This window comes from Ptychodera flava, chromosome 3 (genome assembly GCF_041260155.1).
Source record: "Ptychodera flava strain L36383 chromosome 3, AS_Pfla_20210202, whole genome shotgun sequence".
Lineage (NCBI taxonomy): Eukaryota > Metazoa > Hemichordata > Enteropneusta > Ptychoderidae > Ptychodera > Ptychodera flava.
Genome location: NC_091930.1, coordinates 5,035,198 through 5,050,710, shown reverse-complemented (window position 1 = coordinate 5,050,710; position 15,513 = coordinate 5,035,198). Strand labels below are relative to the sequence as shown.

Sequence of the window (15,513 nt, the reverse complement as noted above, 5' to 3'; positions counted from 1 at the left end):
AGATTCTTTCCTTAGTTAGTGTTTGTGAAAATTTATTTTAATGCATTTTCGTGGTCTTGCTTTCCGATTAGCGAGGCAAGTATATTAATTTTGGTCACGTTGTGAGTCCGTTTGGTGGTTCGGTTTGTTTGTTCTATATTTCTTTACTTCGGTAAATTTTGTTTTGACTGGTGTGTCTTTTAGATTTTTGCGGAGGTTTGTGAATTTTAGGCAATAAGTACCACTGCGGAGTACGGATTTTATGTTTATTGGATCAAGATACTTACAAGTATCCTGGTTGATGTGCTTGTTCTCGTACATTTTAATTAATAGTTCGTTTACTTTGTTTACTGTTTGTTCTGACTTGTTGTGTATAATACTGAGTGTTACGTAATTGCCTTTCGCATTCGAGTACGTACGTAATCGTTTGTGTTGACAATAACGAAAAACCGACCCTTGTCGAAGGGTTATTTTCCAAAAAATTTGTCCAATGTTTGCAAGCTGGTTTATCGCGATTCTTTTGGCACGCGACATGTTTTATTTCCTTGTTTGAAAGGGTATCTCTAGAAGTGCGAGTTTAGAAGCTTCAGATAGCTTTCAAGTTTTTGTTTTTTGTTGTTCGTGGAGTCCAATTTGACTTGTCTTTGAATTGGTGTTGTTGCGATTGTTTGTGTCTCACGATGTAGCGTAGTCACATTATACGACTTTATTTGTTGAAATCCTGAGGTGGTTTTATTCTGTTGGTTTTGTTGGTGTCCGAATGAATTTTAAGGCTTTTGCCTAGTACTATTTTTCGGAGTTTCATAGTTTGAGCGATGATAGGTTGTTGTTGAATTTCATGTTGTTGTCGGCTTTTCTTTGGAAATAGCTGATTTATTTCCACGGCCATGTTTTCTGTTACGTTACTGTGATTGTTTATTTTGTATTTAATGTTGTGTTTCAATTGTTTGATATGTGTACGATTTTTGTTATTTCTTTTAAGTGTTTGTGTGTTCTATGTCATTTTATCGTATTTTTTTGTAGTTCCCTTTTTGGAGTATTTGGTGGCCCTGAAAAGGGCCGCTTGGTATGGGTTTTTGTTAGCGCTTGGCGCGTTTGTTTTGGCGATGAGCCTAGCTTTTTATGCTTCTTTTTGCCGATTCGATGTGCCTGGTGAGTAGGTGTTTGCCGCCTTCTTGTCACTGTGTGTGCTTACATGGACAGTCTGCATAGCCCTTGAATGTGGTCTCGATTTTGATCAAACTTACAATTTAGGAGTATATATCAAAACTGATAAATGATTTATGTGATTACTGTAGCTATAGATAGGCTACATTCAGGACGGGCAGCGACGGGCAGTAATTAGTAGGCAAAACAGGTGGTTTTCACCGTGGGCAGAACTCGGTGCAATGATACTGAACATTAATAGTAAGCCTGTCACCTTGAAGGTAATGCTGTAGGTGAAACACCGTGGGCGGAGGGACGGTGGGTGAAACAAGGACTTCAAACACACGATGGTACAAACAACACCACAAGTGAAACGTACACATAGAAATACACGCGTTCCTACGTTGTGCCCACCCGGGCCACGCGATTAAAATATGACTGATACTGCTGGATAGTGTTAATTGGGTCGGTAAACAGTCAATTAATAGTTTATTGACTACCTGGGTTATTCAAAGCCTCATTACGCAGCGATATCATTACGCATCTCATAAATATTTATAATGCATGAGTATAAATAGGGCAACATAATTGGTACACTTAGTTTGTCACTCGATAACGGAGGAGCCACAGTAACACGACAGAATGGATCGTCCTAACACTGTAGCAGATGCAACCAGGTCTTTTGCTTCGGCTGTGTCCCGTCCTTCAATTTCTGGTAATGCTGCTACTCAGGTATCGACTCAAGACAATCCTGGTGCTGCGAGGACTCCGGCTCAAAACCCTTCTACCAGCGCACAAGTTCCTACACCTGTAGTAGTTACTGAAACAACCTCTAAAGAGTCTGAATCTCAGGTGAGACTCAATATCATGTGTTTCTTTCATTCTATTCAAGTTTTACATTGCCTGATTGTCGAGTTACCCCTTTTTATCGTGCATATGCGGTCGGTCAAGTTTCAATGTTTCTGGGGTTGCGTTGAGACACGGTTATTTGTTATCTTCGTTGAGAACACGAGTTTTCAGTTTTTGAACTGTTTGGTTTTTTAATTCGATCGTAGTCGTTCTGTGTACGTTGTTTATTTTTTTTTCTCTTTGTTCCATTGGTGTGTGCGATAAGTTTGAAAATTTTTCGATTTTGAAATTCTCCTTAGCTCCTGTTTTATTTTATTTTCTTGTTAGTAATTTTTTTGTAGCATACCTTTGTATTCTGTCTTGTTGTATTCTTTTTTTTTCCTTTTTCCTTTTCATTCAGTTTTTCTCTTTTGTTTTTTGTATACATGTGGTTGTTATATAGCAGCTTGTTACATGTGCTTTTAGGTGTTGTAAATTAGCGTTTTATACCTTTTGTTAGTAGTTTTTTCCCTTTCCTTAGTTATGTCTTTGTTCACCTGTGCGAAGTTACGGTTTTTGCTCAGCGTTACAGGGACACCATCTTTATTTCCCTCCATTTTTACTTTTTTTTTTTACTTTAATTTTGCTTACGTTGAGGGACGCAACTAGCGGTCTTGCTTTGTAAAATTTGCATACGTTGAGGTATGCAACAGGTGATCTTGCTCTGTGAAAATTTGCATACGCCGAGGTATGCAACAAGTGGTCTTGTTTTGTGAAAATTTGCATACGCTGAGGTATGCAACAAGTGGTCTTGCTTTGTGAAAATTTGCATGCGCTGAGGTATGCAACATGTGGTCTTGCTGTGTAAAATTTGCATACGCTGAGGTATGCAACAAGTGGTCTTGCTTGTGAAAATTTGCATGCGCTGAGGTATGCAACAAGTGGTCTTGCTTCGTGAAAATTTGCATACGTTGAGGTATGCAACAAGTGGTCTTGCTTTGTAAAATTTTGCATACGTCGAGGTATGCAACAAGTAGTCTCGCTTTGTAAAATTTTGCATACGTTGAGGTATGCAACAAGTGGTCTTGCTTTGTAAAATTTGCATACGCTGAGGTATGCAACAAGTGGTCTTGTTTTGTGAAAATGGTGCTAAGAAGGGTAATTGCATAACTTTAAAATGAAAGGAAGTGTTATGCTTGCTCACGTGTTGAAATAATTTAAGCACTATTTTTCAGATGCCAGTGGCGTGTGCTTTGAAACAATTGGAAGAAAAAGTGGAAAAGCTACAGAAAGCGGCAGACTCTGCGAATGTCGATGAAGCTCTGCAAAAAGTTATGGATGTGGCACATTCTGGCGCATCGAGATACGCTATCATAAATGCCCTGAGAGTGTTGGTAGATAGGGCTACCTTGGTGAATCACTCGAAACTTCAACGTTTCAGAGCTGTGCTAGCACAATTTGAGAGTAATGATTTTGGGAGTGACGCGGGAAAGTTAGTCCTCCTTCTACTTGGCAACAAAGAGGAAGAAGAAATCGCGTCAAAAGTGGGCAAATTTCTAAAGAACACGCGCAGTTATCCTCGTCCTTATCAATTTCAACGCCCTCAAGGCAGGAAGAGACATTAAGTGTTACGTTTGTGGAAACAAAGGTCATATAGCCAGAAATTGTCCAGATAAGAAGCAGTCTGAATTATGATGGAATGACTGACTTGTACAGAATTGTGAATTGGCCAGTTCAGATGTATTTTGATTCTCACTTAGAGTGTCATTGTTATGAGTGTGTAAAAGATAATTTGCCTGTGTAAAAAAAAAAAAAAAAAAAAAAAAAAAAAAGCTTTGTCTCATAACGTTTGATGTTTGCATAATAAAACAAGGGTTTAACATGATGAATGTGTTTGTTTTGTCTTGGGTATTCTTGCCTATAATGTGCTCACCGTTAAAGCAGTCCATTTTTCATAGTTCAATAAACTCCCGGATAGGGGGGCCACTCTCTGTGCCCTCTGCATTTTGCAGGCCGGCCTTTCGCATGGTCCTGTCCGGGGGTGTCCCCTTATGTTATCTAGAATGCACTGTTGGTTTATATTATAGCCCTAGTTTTCTGTTTGTTCCTCATTAGATTGTTCAAGTTTGGGAGTTAAAGAATCCTGTCAATATCAAGCTACTTCCAAAAACTTCGTATGATTGGACAACGCTTGGGGGCACCCCCGGACAGGCTCCTGATGGTAACATGTTCGAAGTGTTATCTTTGGTCTCCAATGGTTTGAGAAAAGTATCTCTTAGTGAAATGTCATTCAGAAACCCAGATCAGTTTATTGCTGGCGAGCTGCACAAATACCCAGATGCATGGAATGAGCTTACGATGGATCTGGTAAATAAACATGAAATCATGTCTTGGATTTCGAATGGTGTGAAAGTGTCTCCATATCTACGCCATTTCTCAGGAGGTTTTAAAGGACAACAGTTTTTCCATGATCTGCCTCCTCCTAGACAGTTTAACAATCCCCCTAGCAACAAGGATTTTGCTCCATTTATAGCAAAGACGATAGCTGACCGATTAAAAAACAGGTGCTGTTTCGGTTTGGGGTATTGTCGGTCGTGATCCTCCTCCTCATGTTGTGATGCCAATTGTTGTTGAGCCCAAGAAGCCAAGGATGTGTATAGACATGAGGTACTTAAATCTATGGATTCAAGATATTCCGTTCAAGCTCGACAAGTTGGTTGATGTTAGTCGTTACCTGCACAAAGATGACTATCAAGTCAAGTGTGATGATAAAAGTGGTTATGACCACATTCTTGTATATGAACCGGATAGAACATACTTTGGTTTTCAATGGGGGGGAGTTGGTTTGTGTGTAATACTTTGCCGTTTGGGTGGAAGCTTTCAGCTTATGTTTATCATACTGTTGGTTACGCCGTCACTAGTTATGCTAGAAAGCTTGGGGTTCCATGTATCCAATATATTGACGATCGCCATGCGGGACCTTTACTGGTATGTCACGCCCGGTTAGAAAGGAAATTGTCTCCTTTGAACGCGCAGAAGCTTCGGCTTTTATATTAGCCTCTATTTGTGTACTGGCGGGTTATTTCTTAGCGTTACAGAAAAGTATCCTAACACCCGTTAAGTCTTTAGTTATGTTAGGTATGCAGGTTGACTCGTCTTTAGAGGCGTTTATTGTTCCACAGATTAAGATTGATAGATTTTTGGAATTAACGAATGATATTCTTAGTAAACGGGCAGTCCCTCTCCCTCTGATTCAAAAAGTTATGGGGAAGTGTATGTCTTTCGCGCTTGCAATTCCATCTGCAAGATTATACATTCGTCAAATGGCTCTATCGGTGTCAAAAGCTCAGGGAAAAGCAACATTTCTTGTTCCAATAAGGCAAGAGTTAGCAGAAGAGCTAAGGGAATGGCAAAACATAATTGTTAATGCAGGTCCGTTCAAATGGCTTAAAGAAAGACACTATGCTCTTAAATTGTTTACAGATGCTAGCGCTTATAAATGGGGGGCTGTTTTACATCCCGATTCCACCGTTAACGAGAGTATGTCAGTTGAAATAAGCGATTTCTGGGAGGATTCATTCCGGAATGAGTCTATAAACGTAAAAGAAGCAGAAGCTCTACACCGCACTTTGTTAGCTCTTGGAGATAAAATAGATAATCTACGATTAGATGTGGCTGTAGATTCACTTGTATTAGTACAAGCGTGGAATAATGGTTTTCCTGGTTCAAAGTCATTAAAACTCAATCAGATCCTCAAGAACATATTTCACGTAGCTGTAGAACGAAATGTATGGTTGAATTTATCCCATGTTAGATCAGCAGCCAATCTTGCTGACTATGTATCGAGAAATGTAAACGAAAATGACACCACTCTTACTAGTACGGCTTGGCAGAGAATAAATGATCAGTTTGGTCCATATGATGTAGATGCGATGGCCATATGTTCCAACGCAAAATTGTCTCGTTTCGTAGCTCCTTATCCCCAACCTAATTGTGAAGGGGTCAATTTCTTTGCACATACGTTTCAAGAAGCCGATAGGTGTTCATATTTCCCCCTGTATGCTTGCAATTGCCAGTGGTGAGACATGTAATTTCGGAAGGTTTATCAGCCACTGTTCTATTAGAAGTCCACAATTTTACGCCTTTATGGTGGCCATTAGTTAAGAAACATGGATCAGTCTGTGTGCAAGTTGCGTCTAAAGGAGAGGATAATTTCATTCTTGTCCCATCAAAAAATGGCTATGTTCACGCGAAAACTAAAGGAAAGTTATTTGCAGCAACTTTTGGCAGTTAGGCAATTACTATTAAAAGCTCCATCTATTGAATAATACAGCTGTTTCAAGATTAAAGTTGTGTACTTCTACATTTTATATTTCATTAGGAATGTTGGTTATGTGGTACTCAGTTACTCTGCAATTCTCTTGGTCAAGAGGACAAAAAACAGTGCCATATTTGCTCAGCCAAAGTAGTCAGCTCAGTTCCTTATCCGTCCGACAGAGGGCGCACTCAGGTTGATCTTGATATCATCGATGCTCGAATGAATGAACTACTGGGTTCAAAATCAGCTTATGAAATCCAGAAAGACAAATTGGTACAAAATCTGGAATCTTTCTTAAGTGGACTCCCTCAGCCTAAAGACCTTACTCAAGCGATGCCAGTAGATATTGTCAGATTTCTTATCCATAAAGACAAACATGCTCGAACTCAGGTTCATATAAATACATGTCCGGTCCTGGGTAGTGTTACCAGAAAGTTTGATCAGTGTGAATGTCCTAAACGTCTACGTTTAGGCACCTTAAAAAATATAGCTGCTAAATTAAAGTCCTTTTATGGGGTGATGCTAAATCTGGGTTTATGTAAGACAAACCCAATCGCTTCTACCTTGGTTGACAGATATATTAAGAAATCCGGTGAAGAGCAGGCCAAAGCACATATAACTCCTAAACAGGCCAAGCCGATTTTTACTAATAAGATAAGGATCCTTCTAGATTACATTTTAAGTAAACTAGTGTCTAGCACTTCACGTGTTGAAGCATACGTCTATGCTAGAGATATTACCATATTTAAGGTATTAATGATGTCCGGAGATAGGGCAGGAGATCTTGGCCAGATCAAAACTCAGGAAATCGTAAGGTTGCCAGATAATTCTGGTTTCATATTTAATCATACTTTTGGTAAAACTTTAAGAGGTGAACAGAGTAATTTATTCGCAATAAAGCGTTGTAATGACAAGACGTTATGCGCCGTGAGTACGATAGAGGAATACATTAAGTTAGCGAGAAGTTTTGATATAGATTTACGGTTTGGTTATCTTTTTCGTCCAACAACCCCATGTGGTCAAGTTGTGCACAAACCCATATCCTCTCAAGCTATTTACCAACGTCTGAAAACATATTTGCAAGTGTTAAATATTGACCAAGGTGAAACTCCTCACAGCTTTAGGAGTGCATGTGCAATAATTTTAGCATTGGCAGGTTCACAGATCTCAGATCTCATGGACCATGTTGGTTGGAGATCAGAAAAGACTGCAAACCACTATATGCAGCTCCATAAGGTTGGAAAAGCAGAGGCTCCTGCTTCTAGGTTAATAGATGCTATTGATACTCGTGATGATATTACTCTTAAATATGAAAATTTGGAGAATATTGTAACTTCTTGTAGACCAGCCTTTTATCAGTAGCTGGTTTTTCTGTGAAAACTGTTACATTTGGATTTGTAATTTGACTGTACAATGTACGTGTAGTATAGGGTGAATATTTGCCACTTGTTTGTTCATCTGATATTTTGTGTCTGGAGACTGCTATGAATTTCTATTAGTTTCATTAAATATCAATGTGATTATTTTAGAGATGAACCTGTTTCATTTTTCAGTTTGAATGTGTATGGTTATCACTTTTATTCTTTGGATGTAATGATGTTCTCATATGTTAATTGCTGGGAATGTTTCTATTGTTATGAGGAATGGGGGAATTATTTTGAATAAAGGTTTTTGATTTATTTAGGTATGGGTTGTGTGTTTTATGGTTTAGGTAGAATTTTTACGCTTTAGGCAGTATGTGGACGGTAAAAAGATACCCTTACCCATTCCTTATAACAATAGGCTATATCATTGAGCTAAGTAATAAGGCTTTAAATATATTATTCAAAGCCTCATTACGCAGCGATATCATTACGCATCTCATAAATATTTATAATGCATGAGTATAAATAGGGCAACATAATTGGTACACTTAGTTTGTCACTCGATAACGGAGGAGACTCAGAGACAACGGTAGAAGCGCGTACATTTGGGGGTAGGCGTGGGGTTGTGGAGGTACTTTATTTAGCCTGACCCTCCCTCCCTCCCTAAAGCTTGTTAACGCTATTTGGCGCATGGTTTAGCCTATTAAAAAGATACCCTTACCCATTCCTTATAACAATAGGCTATATCATTGAGCTAAGTAATAAGGCTTTAAATATTATATGATTGGCAGGTCGTGTCCACGACGCATATGCAAAGCAGGCCAAAAGACAAAAGCCCCCAAAGTTATTGACAGCTGGCCAGGGGTCACCATGAATACGTAATGAAGCTTCACTACGCAGAAACTGCGTAGTCAAGCCCTTCTTAACCGGTCAAACTCTCTCGGCATTTTCCGGCATGATACATTATAAATCCACAGACTCTCATGCATACGTTTCTGTCAGCTCATCTCACCCCAGTCGGTGCAAGGAATCCCTTCCATTTTTCACAGTTTCTACGCGCTCGGCGCATTTGCTCTGACCAAAAGGACTTTGAGCAGCAGTTAGTCACTATTAGCACTTGGCTCTCGGCTCGGGGTTATCCCCGCTCTGTTGTGGACAAAGCCAAAGATCACGTCGAATCACTAACACAGAAGGATGTGTTAAAGTCAACTACCCGTTCTTAATGCGATCGCATTCCTCTTGTATTAACATACCATCCTTCTAACCATAGAATCCGTAAAATCACCTTTGAGAAGTTTTCCATCTTAACCAACTCCCCTAACACACAGCATGTTTTTCGGCACTCCCATCATGGCATTTCGACGTGACTCAAAAATCAAAGACCGGCTCGTAAGTTCCAGTTTACCTAATCGCGACTGCACAACTGGAACATCATGTGGCCGTCGAGAGTATACCTGCCCTCATACTTTTACTTCCAATGTCATTCAGGGCCCGCGTGGTAGAGTCAATGTTTCCGGCGTGTTCACATGCACGTCGGCTAATATCATTTACTGCATCAAATGCAGACGCTGCAGCATGTTATATATTGGCGAAACAAAGCGTCGCCTAGGCGATCGCTTTGCTGAACACCTTCGCACCGTGACCGACAACAAGCTTGCATACCCGGTGGCTAAACATTTCTGTACACCTCCCCACCGTGGTCGGTCTGACATGGCAGTGTCTGCTATTATTTCCACCACTGACTCTACCCGCCATAAAATCGAACAGGCTACAATTTTTAAACTGGCACTCTGGCGTCAACGGAGATGAATACATATTTTAATGCGTTTGATCGTTATGTCGTCTGATTAGTTGTTTTAATGTCTTGTGTCTCCACGTTCTCCAGCGAGTTTTAGTACTGATGAAGGGTCGTAACTTCTGTGTGTTTTTGTCTCTGCGATTTGCAAGTGTTTTATTTCCCGCTGGTCGGTCAGTATTTTACTGTATTTGTTTTAACTATTGCAGCTTTTATCCTCTGCTTTTAACAAACATTTTATTTCCCGCTGGTCTGCCTATATTTTACCGATTGGTATGCACTTTGCTAGGCAGTTAGTGTTGTTAATCATAACAGTATATTAAAATTCCGGCCTGAAACGCTAGGAAGGAAATTTTCTCTAGATAAGAACTTGCAGAGATAGAACAGTCATTTTCCAGTCTCAACCAACCAGATCACTGTATTTGCAACATCTATATACTAGTATGATATAATGGCAATTTTATGAATAATGAGTACATGATATATTATGCCCTCTATGTAAAACATCACGTCAAGTGCTTGATGACACCGTAAGCAATGCTGTGGCGTGTGATTTCTTTCATTTTTCATAAAATATTTGAAATATTCGGAAAACAATGTTACATATTTCACTTGACTTCGATAAAATCTTAGTAATAATGATACTATTATAAGGACGCGTCATATCAAATTTCAAAGCATAAGAAATATTCCTTCCTCGGAAGTGGCATTTAATTATTACAAGGAACCAGGATATAAATTTTGAACATTAAAACTTTTCCCTGATTTGGGATGTGGAAAGCACATGCAGAAAAACGTTACGCAGAGGAAAGTAAAGTCACGTGGGAAGAAGAAGTTAGTGATCGTGCTGATTGGGCGGAGGTCTGGGCGCTGAATAATCTTTGCAGGCATAGGTCCATCATCTGCAATCTTATGTATTTGGCTCGAAAAAATCAACAATCAAGCAAATCATTACGAACCTTTCATGTCATTATGAAGCAGAGCTATCTTATGATCAAAGATCCAAATGACTTCCTTTTATCTGCGTTAGATATCTGGTGTTCAAGAGTTCAATTGCAATAACGCAAGCCCTTAACCACTTGGCTTGAAAAGGCTTAAACGGGGAGCATCGCGGTACGGCATAGCCTAATTCTATGTGTGCCTCAAAATTGAAAGACTTTCACTTTAGCTCAAACTTTCCTCCGTAAAACTTCAACCACCTACTTGAAGACTCAAGAAAAAAATCAGGGGTACAGTGCTACTAGTAAGTTTGGTAGTAGATCTAGAGAAACAAATACCTAACATTTATCAATATTTGAAAATTAGAATGGCTGCCAACCCGTGTTAATTCTGTGCGGTAACTATATTTTTTCGATAAAATAAGGCTGTAGAAAATTTCATACTCAAGGAGTTTAAAATGAGCTGCAACAGGCTGTAGATAAAAAAAGAAGTATAACAACTTGGTAGTCCTATTAGCTGTTCAATGCCCGAGGAGCATTACTGAATGCCAAGCTAACAATCCCTGAAAACATGTCAACGGGACAGGCTATGAAGTGATTTGAAATCTATTAAATCTGCAGCCACTTTTCATTTTTACATTTTGATTCAAGTGTGCGGTAAGAATGTCAATTTGACTTTTGCAACAGGTCAGCACTTACACCTTAAGTCGCCTCAATGCAAATTATCTTCAAACGAAGAGTAACCTGAGAGCAACTCGCAAATTGAAAATCAAAACAACGACGAATACCCGAATTTACAGGCTGTGGTAAACACATTTTAGGTACGGATGTGTGCCACATTTTTGTACGTTTACATCAAAAAGTGTGACTGGTCGGTAATATAATGCACTCCTGTGTTTGCGAGCCGATGTTGACCGTCTTGTGCAAACTTCAAGTTGAGGCAAATCGATGGCTGCACTTTCGGCACAATATAAAACGACAGACCACGGTGCAGTCCCTTATCATAAAACACTGAATTTATCTGTGTCAGCAAAGATGGCACAGTGCAGCTGTAAGACAATCGGGTCTATGCTGACGTGTAAATTGAAGATATTACTGGATATAGTGCAACCTGCTTGGCGGGTTTATGTTCCTCTTTGTTATATCGTCTCTACAACCCGTTTTGTGACTCAGCCCTATACTCTACAGTGTAATACAGGCATTGGAATTTTTGCATGTCATTGATAGATGTATGGCGAAAAGTCAGATGTACAATATCTCTGAACCAAAAAAAAAATTGAATTTTTTAATGAGACATGGACCAGCTATTCTTACTGTTGCACGCGCTGGATATTCACAGTTTGTTGCAACAACCCGTACACCTGTCCTGCAGACCAGTAACCTCATTTGTCAGGTCATTAAATATCGAGTTCAGATCTTACAGACATGCTCTTACAAGCCGATGCATGCATTTATGAAATCGTATGTATGGGGCTGAACGATTAAACAGCCAATAACTGATCTAAGCCTAAAAACATACTCACTCCTTGCTACCTGGGGATTTGTTACTGTTACACACATTGAAACCAAATACATGGTGAGTTCAGACTGATAGTTGTAATACTAGCTGCTGCGTATGATAATGACCCCTAATAGAGGCTACCAAACACACTCCAAAGCGAAAAATAATGTACCAATTGATAAAAATATGATATGCAACTGTGCTTGTGGCTTAAAACGGAAACAGGTTCCCGTCCTACATACGTTCGTAAATCTCAATGCTTCCACCCTGCGTGTACAACGTTCGCCATTGGGGAAGCTCAGTTGAATGTGGAAGAAATAGTAATATAAAACATTAAACACAAATTGCTTTAATAAAAGATGTGTAGATGAGTCTTTCAGCTCTACGGTTACAATATTAACGCCCTCAAGTTCGGTTTGCCTCTTAGTGGCATTGTTTGATATCAAAACCCTTTATTGCCGACATATAGCTTACCGTTCATGAACGCAATGTGAGGCCTTTGCTGTCTTCTATGGCTCCTCGTCGACCTCAGCCTCATCATGAGACTTATCTGACCAATGAAAGTAAACTAGCATGGTTGTCATGACACAAATATCGTCTGTGTTATTATTCGTGTCAGTGGTAGTATGTGACTGATTTTTGTTATCGTCAGCGTTGGATTCACTTTTACGTGTTACTGCATGGGCAAGGGTAAAGTCACAGTCGCTTTGTCTGGGTAGAGTAACCGTGCTTGTGTTCAGACGGACAGTCCCTGTGACGCAGACATCAATCGAGGTCATTCATGACTCAGCACGGTGCTCACGTATAGCAGACTTCAAGGACCGCTTCTACACGCACTGTAAAGTTAAGTGTTCAAGGATAGAACACCAATTAAACGCCTTTTTGTAACACTTTTTGAACGCGTCCAGACGTTCAGAAATTTAACACTACGTGTTCAACCAACGTTCAATTTTTGAACACACGTGTGCAGATTTTGAACGCTATGTGTTCATCAGACATTATATTGAACACCATGGTGTTCCATATCTGAACACACGTTGCACAGGAAATGTGTTCAAAAAATTGAACGCTTTTACGCGTTCAAAGGGCTGTAACACTTTTTGAACGCATGGACGCCGTTCAACGATAAGCGTGTTAAAGGCTAGAACACATGATGCGCGCTTGTTGAACACCTTTAATTTTGGGCGTTCACGGGGTGTTCAAGCCTTGAAATAACATTACAGACCATTGATATCCAGTAAAATTATTTTATTCTAAAAATACACGAAACATTTAAAATACAATAATTTACTGTAAAATGGGCAAATAAACATGCAACTTTGTATGTAAAGTTTGTCAGAGGAAAAAACCAAAAGTGTTAACACCTTCCTATCAAAAACATAAGCAATAAAAATCACCATATTGTGGATTACGTTTTATGTTCATACTTGTTTAAAATGTACAAAAATCATCTGAAAAAGCTCAAAATTTGGCATACTTATTGTGTTGAAAAGACGTACATGTATGAAATGCATAATCCATTTTTGTAAGATGGTTTCTTAAAGACATTTCCTCTTGTATAGACAATTGTAAATGTTGAAGGAAAAAAGTTAGTCAAGGCTTCTCTAATGCACATGGTACATAGTTGTCCACACTAAAGTAAACACAACATGTCAAGTTGTCAAAGTGTCACAGTAAGGCACAACATGCAGAAAGTGGGGAAAGTGGGTCCTTGGCAGGGTAAAACCTATTTCTTTGTCCAACAAAGTCCTTCATAAACAAAAAGGTATGTTTGTTTGTAATATCTTTAAATAAACCCTGACATAAATGGGTGACATTTCAAAAATATACTTCTCAGAAATTTAAAACATATTGAATTTCGTAAAGACCTTTCAAATTCTGGTATACCCTGCTATTAATATTTATACAAATTTTTACCAAAAATGGTAAAAATCACCCTTAAAATGAAAAACATGTACATTTCATCATAACTTGAATATGTCACATTCTGGTAATCCCTAATGTCTTAAAAATGTCTGAAATGTCTTTAATGTCCTAAAAATACAAAGTTGCAAATTTCTGCATAATTTGAACAATCTGAAAAAGACTATCAATAGAGATCTATGTCCTAAATATCAAAGCTGTTCGATTAGCAGTTTTGAAAAAGAGTTTTTAAAGATTTTTTGACCAAAAATGACAAAAATTGCCATGAAATATAAAAATTTGAATATTTCATCACAACTAGCACAAATTTGACTAAGGTCATTTTTGGGACATGTTTACCAAATATTGAAGACGTCAGTAAAAGAGAAGAAGATTTTTGCCAAAAAATAGCAAAATTAGCCTCAAAAATATAAATTTTAAATATTTCATCATAATTTGAACATATCTGATTAAGGTAATCCCTTGGGACCTGTAATCCAAATATTAAAGGATTCGTACAGGCTGTTTGGAAGAAAAACCTTTGGTTGCTACACATCCACCTATTTAGCTGACAGCAAAGCTAAAAACCAGTTGCTAAGTACAAGAGACGTGTTGAGCTACAATACAAAATAATCTACGGTTTGGTAGCAGGCTATGATCAACTAAATGTTACAAGGGCATAAGCTTTCAAAGACGTGAAGTCTCCTTCATCAGATGCAAGGGGGGATGAAAAATTGAAGCAGAAAGTGACAGAAAATTCAGAGTGAAAATTTCAGAAAAATCAGTAATTTAGAGTGGACATTTTTACTCTGAATGGTCTGTTGCTTTCAGCTTAATTTAAATAAGGGAGACTACACGTCTGTAAAAGCTTATTCTCCGACAAAATTTAGATGATCATAGCATGCTACCAAAGCTTAGATTAATTCAGAACACAAATACAGAAATTATCAAAATTCAGTTACTGACCCTTGGAAGTTTTAATCTACATTAGAGGTGAACTGAGGTTCTCAAGCTTGTTTCCAGACAGCTACCTGTAGACTCATCTTCTTCGTTATCTGTACCACCAGCTTCTATAACAACTCTTCGATTTTCAGTTAAATTCAACTTTTTACATCCTGAAAAAATGCAACAATAGGTAATATGGCGAGATGAAACTTTAAATGAAAAACAAGGGGCTGATTAGTTTCAGGAAAAGGGAAGACGTTCATATACAGTGCCTCTCTTCAATACTGTTACAAAATATTTGCTGCTTCTTATCATCAACTGATTAAAATAAAAAAGCCAAACTCTCATACGCTGAAACAATACATTGTATACTCCACGATGTTTAACTGATGTTTTACATGCTATTGCGTTTACTAAAAGACATGTGCTGTGATTACGCAGCGGTACTATGCAAGGCGTATCGATCGCGCTCAGGTCAAGGGTTATCGCTACAGTTGTGTTCCGATGACCCTTGACCCGAGTGAGATCGATCGATAGGCTATGGCCAAAAGTACCACTGCGTAGTCACAGCTAGTTTTTTGTATAGCAGCTACTGACAGAATTAAAGGTTTCTTCACGTAGTTAAGCTATTACAAGGTACAATACAATTAATTTCAAAGAACGATAATATAGATGCTTCAAAAATCTAATACCTTTTCCTATTTTGGAGAGGAAACTTACCCTTTCGGTCTTGCTTCCGCACGATCACGACTTCAGGGTGCGCTTACAAGAAAAATGTCGCAACGTCCGTTTGATGC

The 15,513-nt window shown here is 38.7% G+C and overlaps 1 protein-coding gene across 2 annotated transcripts; it reads left to right on the top strand.

Moving 5' to 3' along the window:
• Window positions 1–1,635: 1,635 nt before the first annotated feature.
• LOC139129451 (uncharacterized) lies at window positions 1,636–7,799 on the top strand. 2 transcript variants are annotated; one of them, XM_070695084.1, is made up of 3 exons: window positions 1,636–1,977; window positions 4,069–4,320; window positions 6,335–7,799. In XM_070695084.1, exons 1-3 carry the CDS (start codon window positions 1,768–1,770, stop codon window positions 7,631–7,633), a joined length of 1,761 nt encoding a protein of 586 aa, XP_070551185.1. In that variant the 5' UTR covers window positions 1,636–1,767; the 3' UTR covers window positions 7,634–7,799. The 2 variants fall into 2 exon arrangements, 1 of the variants encoding a protein (XP_070551185.1); XR_011551582.1 differs by lacking the exons at window positions 4,069–4,320; window positions 6,335–7,799 and adding an exon at window positions 3,189–3,559.
• The last annotated feature ends 7,714 nt before the right edge of the window (window positions 7,800–15,513 follow it).

Excerpts from the sequence above, each read along its gene's own strand:
- LOC139129451 (XM_070695084.1), top strand. The coding sequence starts at position 1,768 with ATGGATCGTCCTAACACTGTAGCAGATGCAACCAGGTCTTTTGCTTCG. Across the intron at positions 1,978-4,068 it reads CTAAAGAGTCTGAATCTCAG|ATTGTTCAAGTTTGGGAGTT; the intron begins GTGAGACTCAAT and ends GTTCCTCATTAG. Across the intron at positions 4,321-6,334 it reads ATGAGCTTACGATGGATCTG|GAATGTTGGTTATGTGGTAC; the intron begins GTAAATAAACAT and ends ATATTTCATTAG.